General features: G+C 37.8%; 1 protein-coding gene across 2 annotated transcripts in view; it reads right to left on the bottom strand.

Annotated features, from left to right (window-relative positions):
- LOC138931642 (uncharacterized) overlaps positions 1-18,281 on the bottom strand; it is a 46,520-nt gene extending 28,239 nt beyond the window's left edge. For both annotated transcript variants that reach the window (XM_070292625.1, XM_070292623.1), the window contains exons 1-3: positions 17,955-18,281; positions 14,525-15,390; positions 13,205-13,447 (exon numbers count right to left, since the gene is read on the bottom strand). In XM_070292625.1, the coding sequence (XP_070148726.1) occupies positions 13,205-13,447; positions 14,525-14,756 (475 nt within the window). In that variant the 5' untranslated portion in view covers positions 14,757-15,390; positions 17,955-18,281. The remainder of the gene's footprint in view (positions 1-13,204; positions 13,448-14,524; positions 15,391-17,954) is intronic.
- Between the last annotated feature and the right edge of the window lie 415 nt (positions 18,282-18,696).

Genomic DNA, 18,696 nt, shown 5'->3' with positions numbered 1-18,696 from the left:
AGTTCTCTCGGTACCTGCGCGACTCGAAAGTTCATATATTCAGAACACTGGACCTTCGAAACTTTGAGCCATTAGAACTTTCGAACTCTGTAACTTTGATTCTTTGGAAATTTCAATCTGCGAAACTTTGATACTTTGGATAGTTGAAATTGTTAATCTTTAGCGGAATTTATGAGGTTTTGGATATCTGAAATATCTTGAATCTCATCTTAAGAAAAATGAAGTAGATTTTATATCCGTTGTTTATTAAATATCCTTGCTTACATAGATCTTTTACGTAGAGATTTTATCCTTCTTAAATCTCATGTAATTTCCCATCATACAGAATAGATTATGTAAAATCTTGAAATTTACATATTTTATATGATCGTTTATATTTTGCATTTTAATCATTCTGATTATTCTCCAATTTCATCGAGATCTCATTAATTATCCGAATAAATGTCGCTTCTCAATTAGCGGAATTACTTTAATTTATATATCAAAAATTCGATATTAATTGGTCACGCGAAACGGCGATCGCCAAAAATAGACGACGTAACAATTGCCAAAAATGGTTTTAGATGAGATCATTTATCAAAGCTACGCCAATGGACGACTTAGATTTTCGACGAGCGATATCGCTAACGTCCGCGCCATTCGAGAATGATGCTACTGCCGTTGTGTGGCATATCCAACTGCACTTCAGTCAGCTGCAATCTGCTGAGTAGCACGCACATGTAACATTCATCCCACGGTGGGCTCTCTGGCTGCGCCGTCCGCGCGGCATTATGGAGTTGACCCGGTCATGGAAACACACCCCACTCCTCCCTCTCTCACCTCCCTCTCACCCATTGTGCGAGTCATGTTAAGAGGACTTACGATGTCCTGTTACATGCCGGAAACTCCACCGCGAGTGCCACGATTATCTGCCATCTCAATCGATTAAACTCGCGCCGGCGTGTCCGTCTCTGTCATATCTGTGGGAAAGATGCTCCTAAGCTAGGATCCGCAGATACGCGAGCATCGGGAATCTTCATCCCGAGAATTTCGAGAGTCTCTTCGAGATACTCTTTGGATTCTTCTACATGTCGAAATATTAGCTCGAAATGCCTTTCGCGATATCTTTGATTGGAAAGCTTATTCTTCTTCCTTTTAAATGAATCATAAGATTCATCCTCGATTCTTATCGAGAAAAAAAGAGACTCTTTTGACAATCTACATATTTCTCCTTCTGCGCACATTTGATAAAGACTATTATTAACATCGTTATCCATAACGTCATCGTAATACGTTTAAAGCATTCTATGAAGGGTTGCTCCCGTATTTTTATCCATAATTTTCGTCTGTCAAAATCCCGCTCGCAGACAATCTCCGCTATTCTGGCGCGTAATCCAGAAAGGTCCACTCTGAAGATTAAGACGAGAGCGTCGTTTACAATCTACAATTGAAATGCGTAAATTAACGCTGGTTAAGCGAGAATTAAACTATGATCAGCCGGAGAGGATTTGCGTCACTCGCGCGTCTCAGTTAATTGAAGATAATACTTCGAGATCAACATGTCCGCTTCGTTGCGAGCTTTCGATCAAATTTTCGATTAATTTCATCGATTAAATTTCATATATTCCCCATTTCCGGTCGGGAAATAAATGTTTTAATGATATTTCCTGGCCGCTGCTAGCTTCTACGAGGAATGAAATATGAAAGCTCGCTTCGCTTCGGGGCACAAAAGAGAAGAATCGGATTAAATGGTATTGGCCACTGGCCTCCTGTCATCCAGAAGTTGCTTCTCATATGACCATTCAATATCATGGCTGTTGCACATACCGCATTACGATATTACTACGATTAACTTCATAATGTAAACATAACCGAATACAGAAGAATTTTTTTTATCAATTACAGCAAACGCAGCAATTATTAATTTAAGGAAGCAGAGAGAGATAAAAAAATTTTGACGCTAGAAGAAATTCAAAAGGAAATAAGATATTTAAAATATAAAAAAGGAATTGAAAAATGGCTATATAAGAAAGTTGCAAAAAATTGCGGAAATAGATTGTTGAGGGAGTATATCGACGATCTGAAATGTAGACATTAATGATTCGAAGAGCCAAGACTACCACGTGCCAAAAATTCGAGATGCAAAAGTCTACGAACTAAAAGTTCGAGGAATCGGGAATTTTAGAAATCAGAGCCAAAAATCTAGGGTGAATAAATGTTTGACGTCAAAATTCAAGGTGATGGAATTTCTAACAAGACTGGCAAGACGCTCCAACATTTTTTCGGAAATGTATTCATCGACATTCGTTAATTTTCTTCGATAAATCGATATAGATTGAAATCTCTCCCCGTGCGCAATATATTGTATTGTATTTCGCTTACAGAAATTTTGTCAAAATAAACGATGGGGTGTGGCAAGCGCAGACCGTGTATCGATCTTCTCGGCGAGCGATACGTTTCGATATGTACGTGTTAAACAAGCACTTCTAGAATGCAATAAATAAAATTTGCGGAGCCGCGGAAGATTTTATCGAGCGATGCTCTCGACCGCTATATCGGAGAATGGGATACGCGAGGATTAAAAGGGGTGGAGGGGGTGAGAGGATCGTCGGGGAGGCTGGCGAAGAGAAGACTGCGGGGGAGAAGCGCTGTTGGTAAAATAATAGGAACTTTATCTGGAAGTCTAGGAGTTCTCTCGGAAACAATTATACGGAGCGCCGGGGACCAGGCAGGGAATGGCCCGGACGGAGCGAGAGGGCGATATTTATATTCATTAGAATGTAAGAAGTCGGGCAGGGTGCAGTTAGTCTGGTCTACTTGCAGCTTGGAGAAATGCTTAATGGAAGTTGCGCCCGCTGCGCGATACCCATTGCGGCCATCTTGCTGCAACTAGAAAAGTGTTGGCTCTCGTTTACGATCGCGTTCATAATTCCTGATGCGCTTTCGCGATAAACTATCCCCCGACTTCATTAGAAATCGACCACCCTTCGCTGTTCAAATGATCGAAGATACTTTTATAAAATTTTAAATTGCGAAAAAATATGACGATATAATCGAATCTGAATGAATATCTGATCCATTGTTGAGGAAGACTTCTGAAACTATCTGTATCCTTTATGTCATTGTTGACGTTACGCCTGTTAAATGTGATCAGCGCGGACATCATATTAATTAGATTGCAAAAGAGCTTGCTAATTTCAAGATCAATATTCCGCATTCATCACTTTGAAATGCTCCGCGTTCAATAATATCCACATAAAATGACTTGCATAAACTCGAGTCGTGGAAAATGATCCATTGAAATCCGCGTGATGGGTTTAAAATTGTTCAGAATGATGCGCCAATTCGTATCTTTGCACATTTCTGATAATTTATATGTTTAATAAAATCTGGCAAATCTGGTTTTTAACCGTATATTATTTTTGATAATCTGTATACTTATAATAATTTTTTATAATTATAAAATAATTTTTAATCAAATTGCACAAGATCCTTTTTGAAATGACGCAAGATAAGGTACAATCGGTCAAAAGTTGAAGAAATTGAACGCATTTAGTTATCCAGCATCAGCGAGCATTCCTCTCTCGTGTCAGCTTTCCTCTTTCGATATCTTGAAAATTGATAACATTATCGCGTTTTATTAGTTTTGGGCATGTCTAAAGAGGAAGCCGATAAAGTTAACGTTCGCGAATTTGCGTTGCCAAAACTTTCAAGATCCCTAAAGCGATCCGATAACTTTTCCATTATGCTGATGCGCGAAGGATGGATGTTGGCAGGATATCAGTGAGCCGAGTGCTGGCTTTATTGTCAGCCGAAAGTGAAAACCGCCAGTACAATAAAGTAACGCGTACGCTCGTGAGTTTGCCGAGACTTGCCTGCCAATTATGTTAATCCCATAAAAGAACATCGATCGCATCAGTCTCGAGAGGTAAATTCTCCAACGTGTATTCAAGTTTTTGAGACTTTGACGACTGAAGCTCCCGCACAATCGATATCGCTAATAATGTAAACGACGATAAGCGAAAAAAAAAAGAAATGGAAAATTGCAGAATTTTTTATACAATTTATTTTCAAGATAATGAGAGTAGTAATAAGTCGCACTTTAAGAGAAAGAATACATAAATATGACAAAAATATTAAGCACTTTCGGAAGAGAAAAGATTATATTTGTTCTCCAAAATTTACAAGTTTTAGAATCATTTGAAAAATCGGGGTCTCAAAACCTAATTGTATCTCGAAAAATGCGGATATTTAAGTTTAGATTAAGTCGCCCGCGTAAGAAAGAGCGACCGTACAAGATGCTGGCATATTTCTTGCCGGTGTAATACATCTTTCGGGACATTGCGATATTTTGCGGGGACTCTCTTCCAAAGCTGGGGAGAATTCCATTAAATCTTTCTCAGCATATTAGCGATTCCACGGAAATCCATTTGTGGAGAAAAGCGACTCCGCCCACGACATTTCGCGGTACAATTGCTCCGCGCTTATTTTCTCGGACGAAAACTTTGCAGCTGCGTCTTTCGTCGCGGTGGCGGGACGAGGAAGGTAGGATAGGAAGGTCGATGATTTACAAATCGCGGCGAATCGACAGAGATCGGTTTGTAACGCTTTATTTCATGAAACGACAGAGCAAGCTTATCCGTTGTAAATTCATGAAGCATCGATTTGTCTCACCGATGAAAGGATGAGGGTGGAGGGGAAGGCGCGCGTCGCGGTGGCTGCTTCGTATTTTCGTACTCGCATACGTACGGAAATAGTCGAAGATGTTTTCTCCCGCGAACGAAGAAGCATCGTATAAAAGATCGATGGAAACGTTTCCTTTTTTTTTTTTTTTTTTTGCGAGACAATCATCCGTTTCAATATACACGCGTAAAATCATTGTAGCGAATTGAAAATCAAATTGATCTATCAAAGTGCATGTAATGTGAAAGTAGCGGAAAAGGAAGAGGGGGATGAAATATCGAAATAGTGTAGAGACAGAAATAGAAATAAAATAAAGCATTAGAAATAAAGAATTAAAAAAAAAAAAAAAACAGTGAAAATTTATGCGGAAAATGATGCATAATGAATCGTGAAATTTAATTTGAAATTTTAGGGAAGAGAGATAAAATTGCCTAATTATAACGAAACATTAATTTGTGATTAATGGAAAGCAATAAAATTTGTATAAATAAATTATACAAATAGCCACAGGGATTTTGCCAAGCAATTTTGAAATTTTGGTAGAAGTGAATCCTGACAAATGACGCGGTGGTTTCCGTGAAGTTTTTCTGTAATCCGTGATTATCGCCGACGAATTGCTTCCATTTATTAGCGTCATAGCCGATTGCAGCCATTTCTAGGAACTCGTCCAATTAAATCCTCTAATACCTCTAACAAGCAAAATCATTACAATCGTTCCAATTAAGTTTCCTTGATATCTTTAACGAACTCACTTCAAGCGAGGCTAAAACAAATAAATCCGACCATTGTAATGGTCAGTTTAACGCGGACCATGATGTCATCGCAAAATCTTTGTATCTTCGTGTTAATGGTAATTAATAATAGCGACTTTATCTCTTATTAAAATTATACTACCATGATTAATGAAACATAAAACTGAGGAATAAGATGTTTTCACTGATCTTTAGTGAAATTTTATCATTGGTGACATTTTCATTGATTCAGTTTAAAAAAATGGATTATTTTATCGTGCGCATATTACCGAGTTTAATTTATTCTTCAACTATTTGAATCATTTTTATAAATCCCATATCTCTTATGCTATTCGCGTAATTAGCGTAAAACGGTCGCAGCAAAATGTTCTTTGATATTTTGAATGTTTGTTGGAAAGAAGGGGACGAAAAGTTTCGGCAAGTTGTCTATACATATATATATATATATATATACGTAAAACGTGGTGATTTTATCTTTAAAACTCTTTCCTTTCACATCTCGATCGATGTAATTACTAACTTTACCTCTGGAGCTTTTCTATCCATCCGTGAAAGATCAGAGTTCGTTGCTTCGAAAAGTTTTTTATTAATGTACCTATGGATCCTGTTTAAAAGAAGAAAGATTTTTTTGCCGCTTCCTCTTTTTCTTCCTCCTTTTCTCCCCGTCTACTTCCCTGCGTCTTTCCCTCGAAAGAGAATCGCACGGAGTGGATTTTGAATGTTAGCAGTCGACAATAATCGAGGTCCTCTCGCGAGCATCCGACGAAGTCAGTCGCGAATGCCTTATTGTATCCTGGAGTCGCTGGTTGGCCACTTAATATGGAAGGAAAGCGACGCGCCGCTTGCTCATCCCCTATCTACTCGCGACCAGAGGCCATCGAAGCGGACAGTAACATATCGGCCGTGCATGCCACGGATTTCGGTTCATCATTATGTAAGTCTCGAATCAGAGAGCCGCGTCCCATCCCCTCGACCCTCCCGGAGGTTCGAGAACCTTTCCAGCATGAATATCCGTCTATTCAGCCGATTGTGTTTAGTCGCGGTTACCTAGATATCGCGCGAGGAATCGGAACGTGATCCATGTGTTAATGGACTATCCCCAATCGAGTTTCCAGATCGTTCGAGGCATTTGTAAAGTTAAGATTTGCAAATTACTTGTTGCAAATTTGCCTAATGTTTCTTAAATCTAAACACGTTTGCTAAAAAAAACATCTGTGATTTAAAGAAATTCGTGAAATATTTATAGTTGAAATCGATTAATAATTATTATAATTAAGATAGGAAATTTTTTATCTTCTACATGCATAAAGAATCGACGAAAGCATTGTTGGCAGACAGTGTATCAAAAGTTTATTTCTTCGAAAATCTAATCTAACGGCTGGAGAGAATTATTTCTTCCCTTGAAGAGACTTTCACCGATCGATGATGATGATCGTTCAATTATCGCCGACACGTAACTGAGGGAAAAGATAATGTTTTCATCTCGAAACGGTGTCGAAATGTCGATTATTGTTCCGGGGTGAAAAGCAATAACCAACACGCGGCAAAAACGAACGAGTTTTCCGGCGCTATATATAAAATTTGTCTAATGGTTTGGAGCGACCGCTATTTCTCCACTTCCCTCTATTTCCAAAGCGATACCTCCATTTCATCCCCCCTCTCACTCTCTCTTGATCAATCTTTTTTCCCTCTCGTTCCTTTATGTCTATTTTCCTCCATCGCATCGTTTGGCCCTCTTTCCTTTCAACTCGCGCGATCGTCGTTTCCTTTCGGTGCAGAGTTTGAAAGAACCGAAAATAAACGACCGTGCTCTCGTAGCGATGGACGTCTGCAACTTTCGCTTCGACGATACTTTCCGCTGTTTCTCGTCATTCTTGTTACCGGGTCTTTGTTTCTCGCGTATTGAGGGAGCTGTCGATCTCGTTGCCGGTTTGCTCGTGTGATTTTAATAGATCCTCGAAGTGACGAAAGTAGGTTACGAAAACGGATAATGGATATTAATGAGACTTTCAACCAAAATGATTCAGCGACGTCGAATTAAATTTCCCGCTAAAGATTTAGCGAACAACCTTAAAGGTACCTGAAACTCGAGGATAGTCGGGATTCAGGATAACTAGTACTCGATGCAGTTAACATTCGAGAAATGTGAGTTCCAACATTCTATGAAATGTGAAAACGCTCCTCTTGAATTCAAGATATCTCCATAAAAAGAATTTATGTGATTGTATCACATTTTTCAAAACATTCTTAATCAAAGAATTTTGAAAACGGGAGCTATTAGTATCTAAACAATTTTAGAATCTTATCTCACGCAATTTTTAACGATTAGAATATTTTTATTTTCTTTCTTATCTTATATTATATTTTATATTTAAATTTAAAATGTTAAGTAATTTGCAATTTATACATATTTTAATCTCCGCTTCTACATAGAAGCGGAAATTATAATTCTATATAAATAAATGATGTGTGCGATGCGATGCCGGTTAAATGGAAGTAGCAGTAAAGTAGCGGAGATAGATGAACGAGAGGCTAACTTTCGCGACACGAGCCATTACACGCACCCTTTGAGGGTGGAAACGAACGCACACTTGTATTTTGCGAAACTCGAGAAAACGCACGGAAAAACGCACGATTCCGTCTTCTAACATAACAAAGCCAATTTCTTTAGGACACTCCTCCGTAACATCCGAACGGCCAAACTTTACCCTGATCCGAGCTTTTTTTTTTTTCAAGAACATCGACTGTCATCGGCAGGCTTCTTCCCCTCCGGGATCTCATTTACCGAACTTTTCTAATAAAGCAACGATGTAATAATACATTTTTTTTTATCAATCGGAAACTTTAATGGCAATATCGATAAAATGATAAAATGATAAAGGCAACCATAACGACTCGTAGAATGTGGAAGCGATATGTCATAAGAACATAGGGAGAAGCAATTGCTGTATTTCAACATGTGTCGATTCGTCGTCATCGCGTCGAATGGCTATCTTCATCCTTGTTTAAAGTAAAATGATAAGTTATTTCTCTCTGTCAATAACACATCGACGTTTCGCGAAAAAAAAGAGAAAATCCAATTGAAAAGTTTTGAAAGAAATCGTGCCACCGAATCCTTCGAACCGAGTAAAAGCTCCGGCTATATTTTTTCACGTTTTCGAACTTGCGTTATCTTGTACAGGCTTCTTATTCTAAAAACTCCTCAATAGATTCTCAATCTAACATCCTAAAAGTTTTTAGATTCTTAGATTCGTAAATATACGATATATAATAAATCAGAATTAAAGTTTTTAACATATTTTTCGCCACAATAGAAATGTAGAAGATTAAGAGAACGCGTTCTCTATAAAAGTCTTTCACTCGAGATATATAATTTTATTTTATTTGAAATTAAGAGCAGATATAAAAAAAAGTTCGAGTATATTTCATAAACTTCAACAACGCATTCATCTAAGGAGTAACGTGACATTTCGAGCGTTTCTTGCGATGCTAATCATCCCTCATTTTCACTTTCCCTCCTCCTTCATAAACGCCGAGCGCGGCGCCATCGAACGACCACCGTTATCTGAGATTTATGCCACCCTCATCGCGGGAAGTGGAAAAATCGGCCCCACGCGGTTGTCTCGACGTTTTAATCCGAAACCGCTTGCGGCACGGTTGGTAAACAAAACTTATTCGCGGCGCATTTCGGCTGGCGAATACGCGAAAAGCTGCGGGTCGAGCGATGAAAGATGTGCCGAGGTTGCGAATAAATCGAAACCGTCCAGCCGCGAGTTAAAAGGGCTTTCTCTGTTACGTGTAAGATATATATTCACACTTTTAAATATTGAAAGGTTACGCGAGGATAGGATCTATAGACTTTGGAATCCTTTTTTTTTTTTTTTGGAATTATTATTTTTCTTAATAATAATTAATACGTCATAGTCTAATAGGATACTTTTTATAAATATAATCTTTTTCTTAAACTCTTTGAGTATATAAATTTTCAAGATTAAAAGTTCACGTTTTTGACGATAATAAATGCACAGGATTAAGAATCCTTTTTTTTTCCAAAACGATTTTTTCTTTTTAATATAATTTATCTGCAAAATAAAAAAAAATATGAAAAATATAGTAAAGAAATAATGGAGTTTCTTGGAAATAAAAATTATGGTTGCATAAAAAAAATTATATTTAGATTGTTTTTTCTACAATTATTTTACAACATTAGATAGATAATGACGGTTAAATAGAATATCGTTTGTTTGTTCTACAAATTACATTTTTCTCCTATTTCATAATTTCATTCATTTGCTTATATAAATGTGCACGTGTGTGGGAGAGAGAAAGAGAGAGAAATGACATGAAAATAAAGACGAAAAATGTGAAGCAAAAGAGGAGGAGGTTGGCTTTCAACGATCGCAATCCCCGTGGCACTGTAAAATATCGGAAAATTCATTAATGCTCGATCTACGGGGCATAGTCGAATAAATCTCGTTCTCGGGCGAAAGGAAGCAATATGGCGTACCGAATATATGCATCGACCGTAAGAAAGATCTCAAACGCCAGCTTTCTCACCTCGATATTCAGATTTGAATCGTGACGAGATCTCAGACAATCCGTAGGAGATAAAAATCATAAGAAGGCTCTGCGAAGGATCGTGGCTTATCTTTATATGAAGAAACAGAGAATGACAAATACGCCATTGATTTCAATTGACATTTGATATGACATCAGAATCTCCGGATGGAAGGCATCTCCCTAAGAGCATTAAATATTATTTGTCATATTTCAAAAGAGGACGGTTATTTGCCTTCTATTAATTTGAACTCAAAGAGACTCATAAGGATTCCTTCAAATATTCGTTTGCACGGAAGGCAAATTCATGCAACGTTAGCAGAATAAATTATTTTTGTGCGCGAAAATATTCCTACTTGCAAGAGAAAAAATAACGTAATTACGTGAAAAGAGAACCGCATAAAACTTTTACAGCTTTTCGTTTCTTCAGATACTTTTGCTCGAAATCAGATAATTTATTAAGATTTAATTTAAAAATTGATAATTAAAATTAACTTATCATAATATTTTGATACACTACAACTTTGTATTCTGTTCTTATTTTTACGATATAAAATAATAGCTTAATTCCAAATGTAATAACAGAATCGCAGCTTGCCAAGCGCATTTGCGTGAGAGACGAGTAAAGAGAGAGATCTGGTTTTAAGTAAAAAAAACCTTAACAAGCGAGAGAATCACTTCACATTCGAGAATGAAGTACATGTATACGAATGCATCGTCGATATAATTATACATAGTTTAACGGAGCGCTAAGCCCCACAAAGTACTGCAAGTACGTGCGCCCTTCTATCCCTTCCGCCCCTTCCACTTCTTTCCTCACCCCTTGCCTTTTCGGATAAAGCGCGGTAAAAGAGAAATTGGTCTCGTTGGCAGCGTAGAACGACAAGGTTGTACAAAGGCTCGTGTTAGCTCCGGCGACTTTCCCAAGCACCACTCGTGCATACGTTTTCCTCTCCGGCTTATACTCGTGAGTTGAGTTCCATCAAGCAAGATAGTCATCAGTGTGTTTTATTCCAAATTCAATGTGTCTTTCGTAGAATTAATAGCAATCCCATGATGCGTTCAATTTTGTAATTTTTCCCTGTGATATGTATCAATGGCTTAAATATATATATATATATATTCTATATTGAAATAAAAGTAAAACAAAATTGAAACCTTGAGTGAATCTTTCGACGATCGTTTTATTGTATTAAAGAAAACCGCAATGACTTTAGCGAGTGGAGTATGCTTAAATAATAAACTGTTCTGTGCTGGCAAAGAAGTAATTATAGCAATTATCCTTTCTGACAATGAGTTGAAGAACAAAAGAAGTTTGAATGAAAAAAGCGTAATTGTGGAATTTTAACGTTCCAGCATATAAAAATTAAAAAAAGTTTTTACATACAAAATCTCGAGGATTTTTTTCAAACTCTCCGCTAAATTTAGCAGATATAAATGTCAAGCAAACGATTAATCACAAACGTAGAATTTTGTGAAACGATTCACAGTCGGCGCGTATCTAAGCGATTAGATTTATTCTTTAATCTATTTCCTACAAATGATTACTCGCAATCTGGATCTCGCGAAATAAGCAAGCAATCGCAATTGCGGTAATTGCGGAATCCTCGAACCAAGCTAGCTTCAAGGGGTTAATGTCTACCGAGAAAACGCTGAGGGAATCCACTGCCGCTTATCTTGTTTATCAGAGGGGATAAGGAGTGCTCTCTCCAAACAGTGATAAAAAGATTAACCTTGTCTGCACGTCAGAGAAAGGACGTGAACAAAATCGATTATCTCTATACGTAAATTAATCTAATCTCTATTTCATATTAAAAATATTGGCTAATCAACCGTGAAAAGAAAAAAAAATAATACAAGTTTTATCTCGTAAATTTTTAAATAGGATTGCCCAATATAATCCACCAGAAGAAGCGCGGTTCAAAATTTCCAAACGGATGCTAAAGGATAGTATTTTGATCTGAAATCGGATTTGGTCACTGAAAAGAAGGGAGGGAGCAACGCGATACAAGGAAAAAAATGAAAATGCACGGCTCATGGCAGATGTATCGCTGCGTGAAACAAGCGTGCTGACACAGTGCAACAGTGCGGCTTTTGCGAGCGATATCTCGCAATGCAACACACAAAGCTACATCCCCTCCGCGCCCCCTTTTTCTCCCCTCTTCTCTCCCCAGCCGCGTTCAATTCGATTTGAAATTCTTGCAGATATTTCCATACGCCCGTAAATGGTCCGGCGACGCGAGTTTAACCCATTGCGGGCCGGACCGATATTGTGAAATGTTGAATACGTCGCGATGGGGCGGGGAAGGGGGTGGAATGGTGGAGTGGAGGAAAGGGGATTGAGAGAGCGACCGATCGAGCGACCGGACGGCGAGAATGAATATATACGGACGCGGGGGTGCGAATGAATTTATGAACGCGCGCGCGAAAAGCCGAGGGCCCCACGTGATCGTTCCTTCCATATCCCGTGACACATCAGTCTCGTAAATCGATGTGACAGCTGTTTTATGCAGTTAACCGCGCAGAAAAACCCGCTACGAAAATCCCGAACGCATTCGCATAATCGCAAGGGACGAATCGTAATCTGATCTTCTCCTCCTATTTTTGTATTTTTTTTTTTTTTTCCTTGTCCTTTCCAAGTAGGTCGAATATTGCGTCGTATCTCTCTCTCTCTCTCTGCGTTAAAGCGAAAGAAATCCGAGAAAGTTTCGATTCAACGCCAGACATTTTTATCGAAGGTTTATTTCGCCCGCCTGCGTTTCCAATACGAGGATCATCGCGTTCGCGGAATATACATATGTATATACAGAGGGTAAAATATTTCAGTTCTTTTTCTGTTTGCTTTTCGTTGAAATGGAAAACTTTTTTTTCCATTTTCCAGTACAAGTAACTAATCGCGAGAACATTCCGCTCCTGAGTTGAATCGGTTTCAGTCGGAGCGAAAGTGATTATTAAATTAAACAACGTGATGGTTTCTTTCTGGACTTCTTATAAGTCAAAGTAAGCTTTTAGCTGATAATGAAATTAGGGAGAGTTTGATTAAATTGCAAACTTAAATTTCTCATATTTCGATCTAACTCGGTGGCATGGAAGTGAAAGTCACCTCTCTCGACGTAGCCAGGCTTCACAGATTGAATTTGCTACTGCGGTATCAAAGCCGATAACTTCCGTAACGCATTAATACTATCGGTTAACAAGAAAACCCCTCGGTTCGTGTGATCGCTCGCACTCACCCTCGGCCTGATGAGGAGCGTAGATATTGAGGTATAGGCAGTCTTCGCTCTGGTTTCTCAAATAGGGCAGGTGCCTCTCCAGGTATTCGTACCTGCCCGGTTTCACCTCTTCTCGAAGATTTGGCAAGACTTGCGGGCAAACTGGGGCGAATTCCTGCGACTGTCTCAACCCTCTCCATGGTTGCGGTGAACGAGGCGGTGAAAACCTGAAGGATCCCACCGGAGGCTCCGCATAAGGAACTCCTAAAACACGCAAGAGAAAATTGTTCTAGACTCTAGACCGATTCTTAAATCTACCTCTAATATTTAAATCCATTACGCGTAATATATCGTCATTTAATTGTACAATCGACGTTTCTATTACAGAGTAAATTTGTCGAAAGAAAATTAAACTTTTTTTCAAATTTCTTTTTAGCAGCGATATAAACATACTTTGTAAAAAAAAAAATTTATTTCTAATTCATGCACAATTTTTTAAATAATTAATATCTTTTTTTTAATTAATATAAAAATGTAGTACGCGCCTCTCAAACGGTTTATTCGTATTTTAATTTTACTATAATTTTAATTCGATTCAGTTGAAATCCATTCAAATTTCGACATAAAAAATATTTCTATATCTTCTCTTTTTTTTTAATTTACTTATATTTTCACAAGGTTAACACGCGTTTTAAGCAAGAATTGCTTCGTCGAAATGCGTTCACTTTGGATGATTACCAAGAGCGAGCGGCGTAAACTCGCCTTTGGATATACAAAGCGATGCACACAGAGATGCAACTCGACACGTGGCGATGCGACTTGACGGACGCGCAGCGCGTACTCGAGCAAGGACCGAGAAAACTGAAGGGGAGATGGCGGGTAATATCTGTTCCCGAAATACACGGACGCGCGCGCGAGCACGCTCTCCTCGTTTTGGATCCTTTGACGTATCGGGACTCTCAAAGCGCGGATATGCAACTGCCAGGAAACTTTTGCTCACTGACCGGAGCCGAGTTTCCTCCAAGTATCGAACGCTATCGGGATACCGTTATAGTAGATTATTGCATATGAAACGTCGGCTCTCTCTCTACGTTAACCAATTTAATATATCCGCCGAATTAAACGATTATTCGATCGATATTAATAATTTCGGTTAATTTTTCTTCATTCTTCGTCCTTTCATTTTAGAAAAAAAAAAATCCACATTTTTATCTTCAGTATTGAACGTAAGACAAAATAAAGAAATATAATAGTTTTTGTGGAAAAAATTAGGGATTTTTATCCCGACTAATAAACTGTTGTATGATGTAATTTTTGATAATTAAATATATAATAGCTTACCGAGAAAGACGTCGACCAGCTGCAAATTGTGATTGGTCCTCGGTTGGACCACCGTGCCACGTAATCGGCCTTCCTTGACGCGAACTTCCCTCGTCATTCTTTCCTGATCGTGAAATCGCTGATGATAACCGTACTGATTCCGCGATTCGCGCAAGTCGCGGTGCTCCGTAAGAATCTGCGTGCATGCCAACAATAGAAGACCCACCAACTCCATTCGCAACATGTTGGACATTTGCTTCGCGTTAGTGGATCAAGCGCAGCACTCCAAATTTAGTTTAATGCGTTAAAAGTCGTTCCAAAAATTCTCATTAACGCTTCGAATAAACTTTATAATCACACATTTCGAAATTTTATTTTACACTAATTGTATTAGCTCAATATTTACGAGAATTCAATATCGTTGAAATGATCACAAAACACTTATCGTAATTCATCAAAAAAGAAACATCACTTTTGATATTTGGGTTCTTATGACATATAGTAGAAAAAAATTATCATAGAAAAATACAATCCTTTAAGAAACTGACAGAGTCAGATGAGTTCGAGGCAACACGCGACAAGCAAGCTGCGCCGAAGCACTCGCGATTGAAGTAAAAATAATTTTTCCGGCTGCCGTCAGACCGGACGCGAAGGGCTGGCTCTTTCGGCCGTCGTTGGAACTTTTCTCTCGGAGGCTTCCGCTGCTACGCGGAATTGTTTGAAGTTACTTTTCCGCACGTGGAGTTCACATTTTTGTAGGTCTCGATTGATTTTCCGGACGCCACTTGATTTTATTCTAGTTACAGTTCATTGAAAAGTTCAACATGACGTTTTCCCTCGGTACTCGTTTTAACCATTCCCGATCGACCAGAGTTGACCCATCAAATCTGTACTTCATATTCAGCAAGATCAACATATAATTCCGCTCGCTCTATTTACATATATAAAAAAAGTTCTTTTTTATTAATCGATACTTTGGAATTACGCACAGATTAAAAATTCATATGGACGCGCGCACATTCAAAAAATTTCATTGATATATGTCGATAGTCGTGCTAGTGCAATTTTCTTGATTAATTGATTCGTGATTAATTAATATATCGTTGGTTATTTTATTGCTTCAAATTTTTCTACGCCCGATTCACATTAAATCTGCATGCGTAGACACGCATTCCTTGAATGTATTTAAGCGAAAGTATTGTACCGAGAGGAAACAAGTTGATGGCGATCGAAAGTCACGAGGGAACGAGAGCGAGAGAACGAAGTTTACCAACAGGCGACGCGTTCTATTTAAGGCGAAGAGTACGTGCAGTCGCGCGAGTCGTCGCTCTCTCTTCGTACGTACGTTCACCCTTGTTTGTCCCGCCAAGAATATCGTCTGTGGAGGACATTGCCGAGAGCGCGTTTCGACCTTTCTCGACTTACAACGTTATCCGTCAAAAACTCCACTCCGCAACACTGCCATATCGCAACGAAATTCACAATCGAAGAGAGAGAAGCATGGATAAAATTTAATTGATATAAGAGAGATCAAATTTTTATGATAATATATATATATATATTTTTTTTTTTAATTTAACGAACGAATTTATATTTAAGATACGAAAAGCTTTTTAATTTTCAGACGAGATATATTTTATGGCGTCGCGGAGGGAAAGATTTTGCACATAAGGAAACGTCGCAATATCTTCGTATACGACGAGATAAGAACTTTGTGAAGAAACGATTCGCGCGTAAATGTCAAACGACAAGTTGTAATGGCAAATTCGATCGTGTAACGGGCGAGATACATAGTTTTCCAGCACATCGCGATAATGATTTTAGTTTTATATACATGCGAGGTATATATACGAGTATTTCGTAATTCCGGCGTAATTTACGTCGGATGAATGACATTGAGTTGAAAACTAATTCGGGAAAACGCAAAAGAAAGAGAAAAAGAAAGAGAGAGAGAGAGAGAAACCAACTAAATCCGATATTTGTGACATTTACGGTAGCAACTTTTGAAGACTTGAATACACGCTACGCGATTTTCAGATCATATTAGATTTATCTGTCGAGCTTGTACAGTCTGCAATTCCGAATTTCTTTCAACGTAATATTTCTACATGAAAATTTTTGCAGTATCTAAAAATCGCGTTTGGCTTTAACATTCTGATATAACATTTTTTATTCAGAGAGATTTCATTTAAATATTTCATTTAAATTATTAATCAAAAATGTGTAATGCTTTTATAAGATATTTTTTATGTAATCACAGAAATTTATGAGAACTTTTTTAATGGATCAATATCAAAATTTGTTTTTAATAATCAAAAGCAAAAATGTCAGAAAAAATTACTTTTCATAGTTAAAAAAAAATCCGTGTCTCTTAAATTATATAATGATCTTCTGTTTTTAATAATTTTACTTGCTGAAAGTTTATTTACTGTACATAATTATATAAGTGACATATACAATACGAACGATACTCTGAACGAGATATAAATTGATATCGTAAAAATCTCGAGAATGTGTACGCGGAGAAAAGAAGCGCAAAGTGACAAGATGTCCTCTCGGAACTTTGTAAAAATTTTTGTGAGACGTTTCACGTCTCGTGAAAAATTCTCCACGTTATTTTTAACGTCGACGATGACAACTGTAGAGCCTCCTCGTCGAGCGGAGCCGAATTGTACATTTTCGCATCGATGCACACTCTTCAGGGTGTGAACTCGCAATAACGTTTTGATGGGCTAGATACGTTGCCACTGCGTGCGCGAAACTATTACTTTTTTATTTATATAACCATCAAATAGAGAGCGTACATTTATGAAATTGTTTTTTTCGCCTTCTTTCTCTTTCTTTATCAAATAAATGTACTGAAATTTTGAAGAAAGATAGAGAGAGGAAGAAAAGAAAGCAAATCATGTATTTAGCATATACCATATATAATATACTTAAAATTTCTTATATTTTTATTTATTTCTCTATTCTTTATTTATATCTGAATATTTAATATTATTTCTAACGAGCTCGGCTATTCCGCTTTTTCTATATATCGAGATATAAAATATTTTTGGCGAACTTTTATATTTCTTTCCGTATATGGATGTGTGCTGTTGTTGAGGGATTAGGGATTGAACGAGAGAGCGATTATTGCAGCAAATCCTATTTTGCCGACCGCTTGTTGCGGATAAGCTTATAGAAATTCACCATCCATCATTAATTCTTCTTTTTACCTTTGTCGATGTTTATGATAGATTTTCGAGAGGTGAGAAAATACCGCCACGTTATCACGCCCCGGTTATTAAAACCCCTCTATTGTATTTCTCTCTCTTTCTCTTTCTCATTAATAAAGGAATTCTATTTAATAAATTTTATGGAAAGTTTTTCTCGCGTGATGAAATATTCCGAATGATGGCAATCTATTATTGTTGTCACATTGCAATAATTTCTATTTTTAGGTTTTTACCGTAAAATAGCCGAAAATTAATTGTTTATCCTTTTTTTGCACATCCTAGAAAAATTTCGACGAGCCACGACAATAAATTTCACTCTCGCGATCCATACGATATTTTTTTTTTTTTTTTTATAACAAGGATAAATCTAATCTTAATAATCACATCTCTCACAGAATCGTATCATCACATTGTCACCATAATTTTGACGGTTCGCAAAACATAGCGAAAAATAAAGTCTAAATTTTCACGGTTGTTGGATATAATCTCGGGCGCACTTAATCCCTTTTCTTTTTCATAAAAGTGATAAAAGCGCGTGTCGGGACAGCTCGTTTTGTCCCGGCGAATCTCACAAGCAAACTGAGCCAAAGCGTGCGACGAACGTTTCTAAAATTAAATCATGAGTTTTCGAACGAAGCGCCGCTAGGGCAAGGCGAGGTTCGAGCGGAAACTTTCGTTTTTGATGAAACCGTCCTCGTTGCACGAAATTTTTCCGCGGATACGCATCTCGTTGACTGCCATCTGGATACGAGGAGGTATCGAGGAAGAGAAGAATATTTGTACCGGATGCTTGTTTGCTCGTTGATCCGCGAGAATGCGAAAAGCACGAGGCTGCGCCTTCGTAACTCGAGAGAGACATGCTTTCGCGAGCAGCTTGATGAATAACATCGCGAATAATATTACTCTCGTTCTAAGCTCTTGGTAAATTTAAAAAAAAAAAAAAAAAAAAAAAAAAGATATATTAGAATTATCTAC

This window comes from Polyergus mexicanus, unplaced genomic scaffold, assembly GCF_030449975.1.
Source record: "Polyergus mexicanus isolate NDT 795.1 unplaced genomic scaffold, iyPolMexi1.0 SCAF_3, whole genome shotgun sequence".
Classification (NCBI taxonomy): Eukaryota; Metazoa; Arthropoda; class Insecta; order Hymenoptera; family Formicidae; genus Polyergus; species Polyergus mexicanus.
This window is presented reverse-complemented; position numbering and strand designations above follow the sequence as displayed.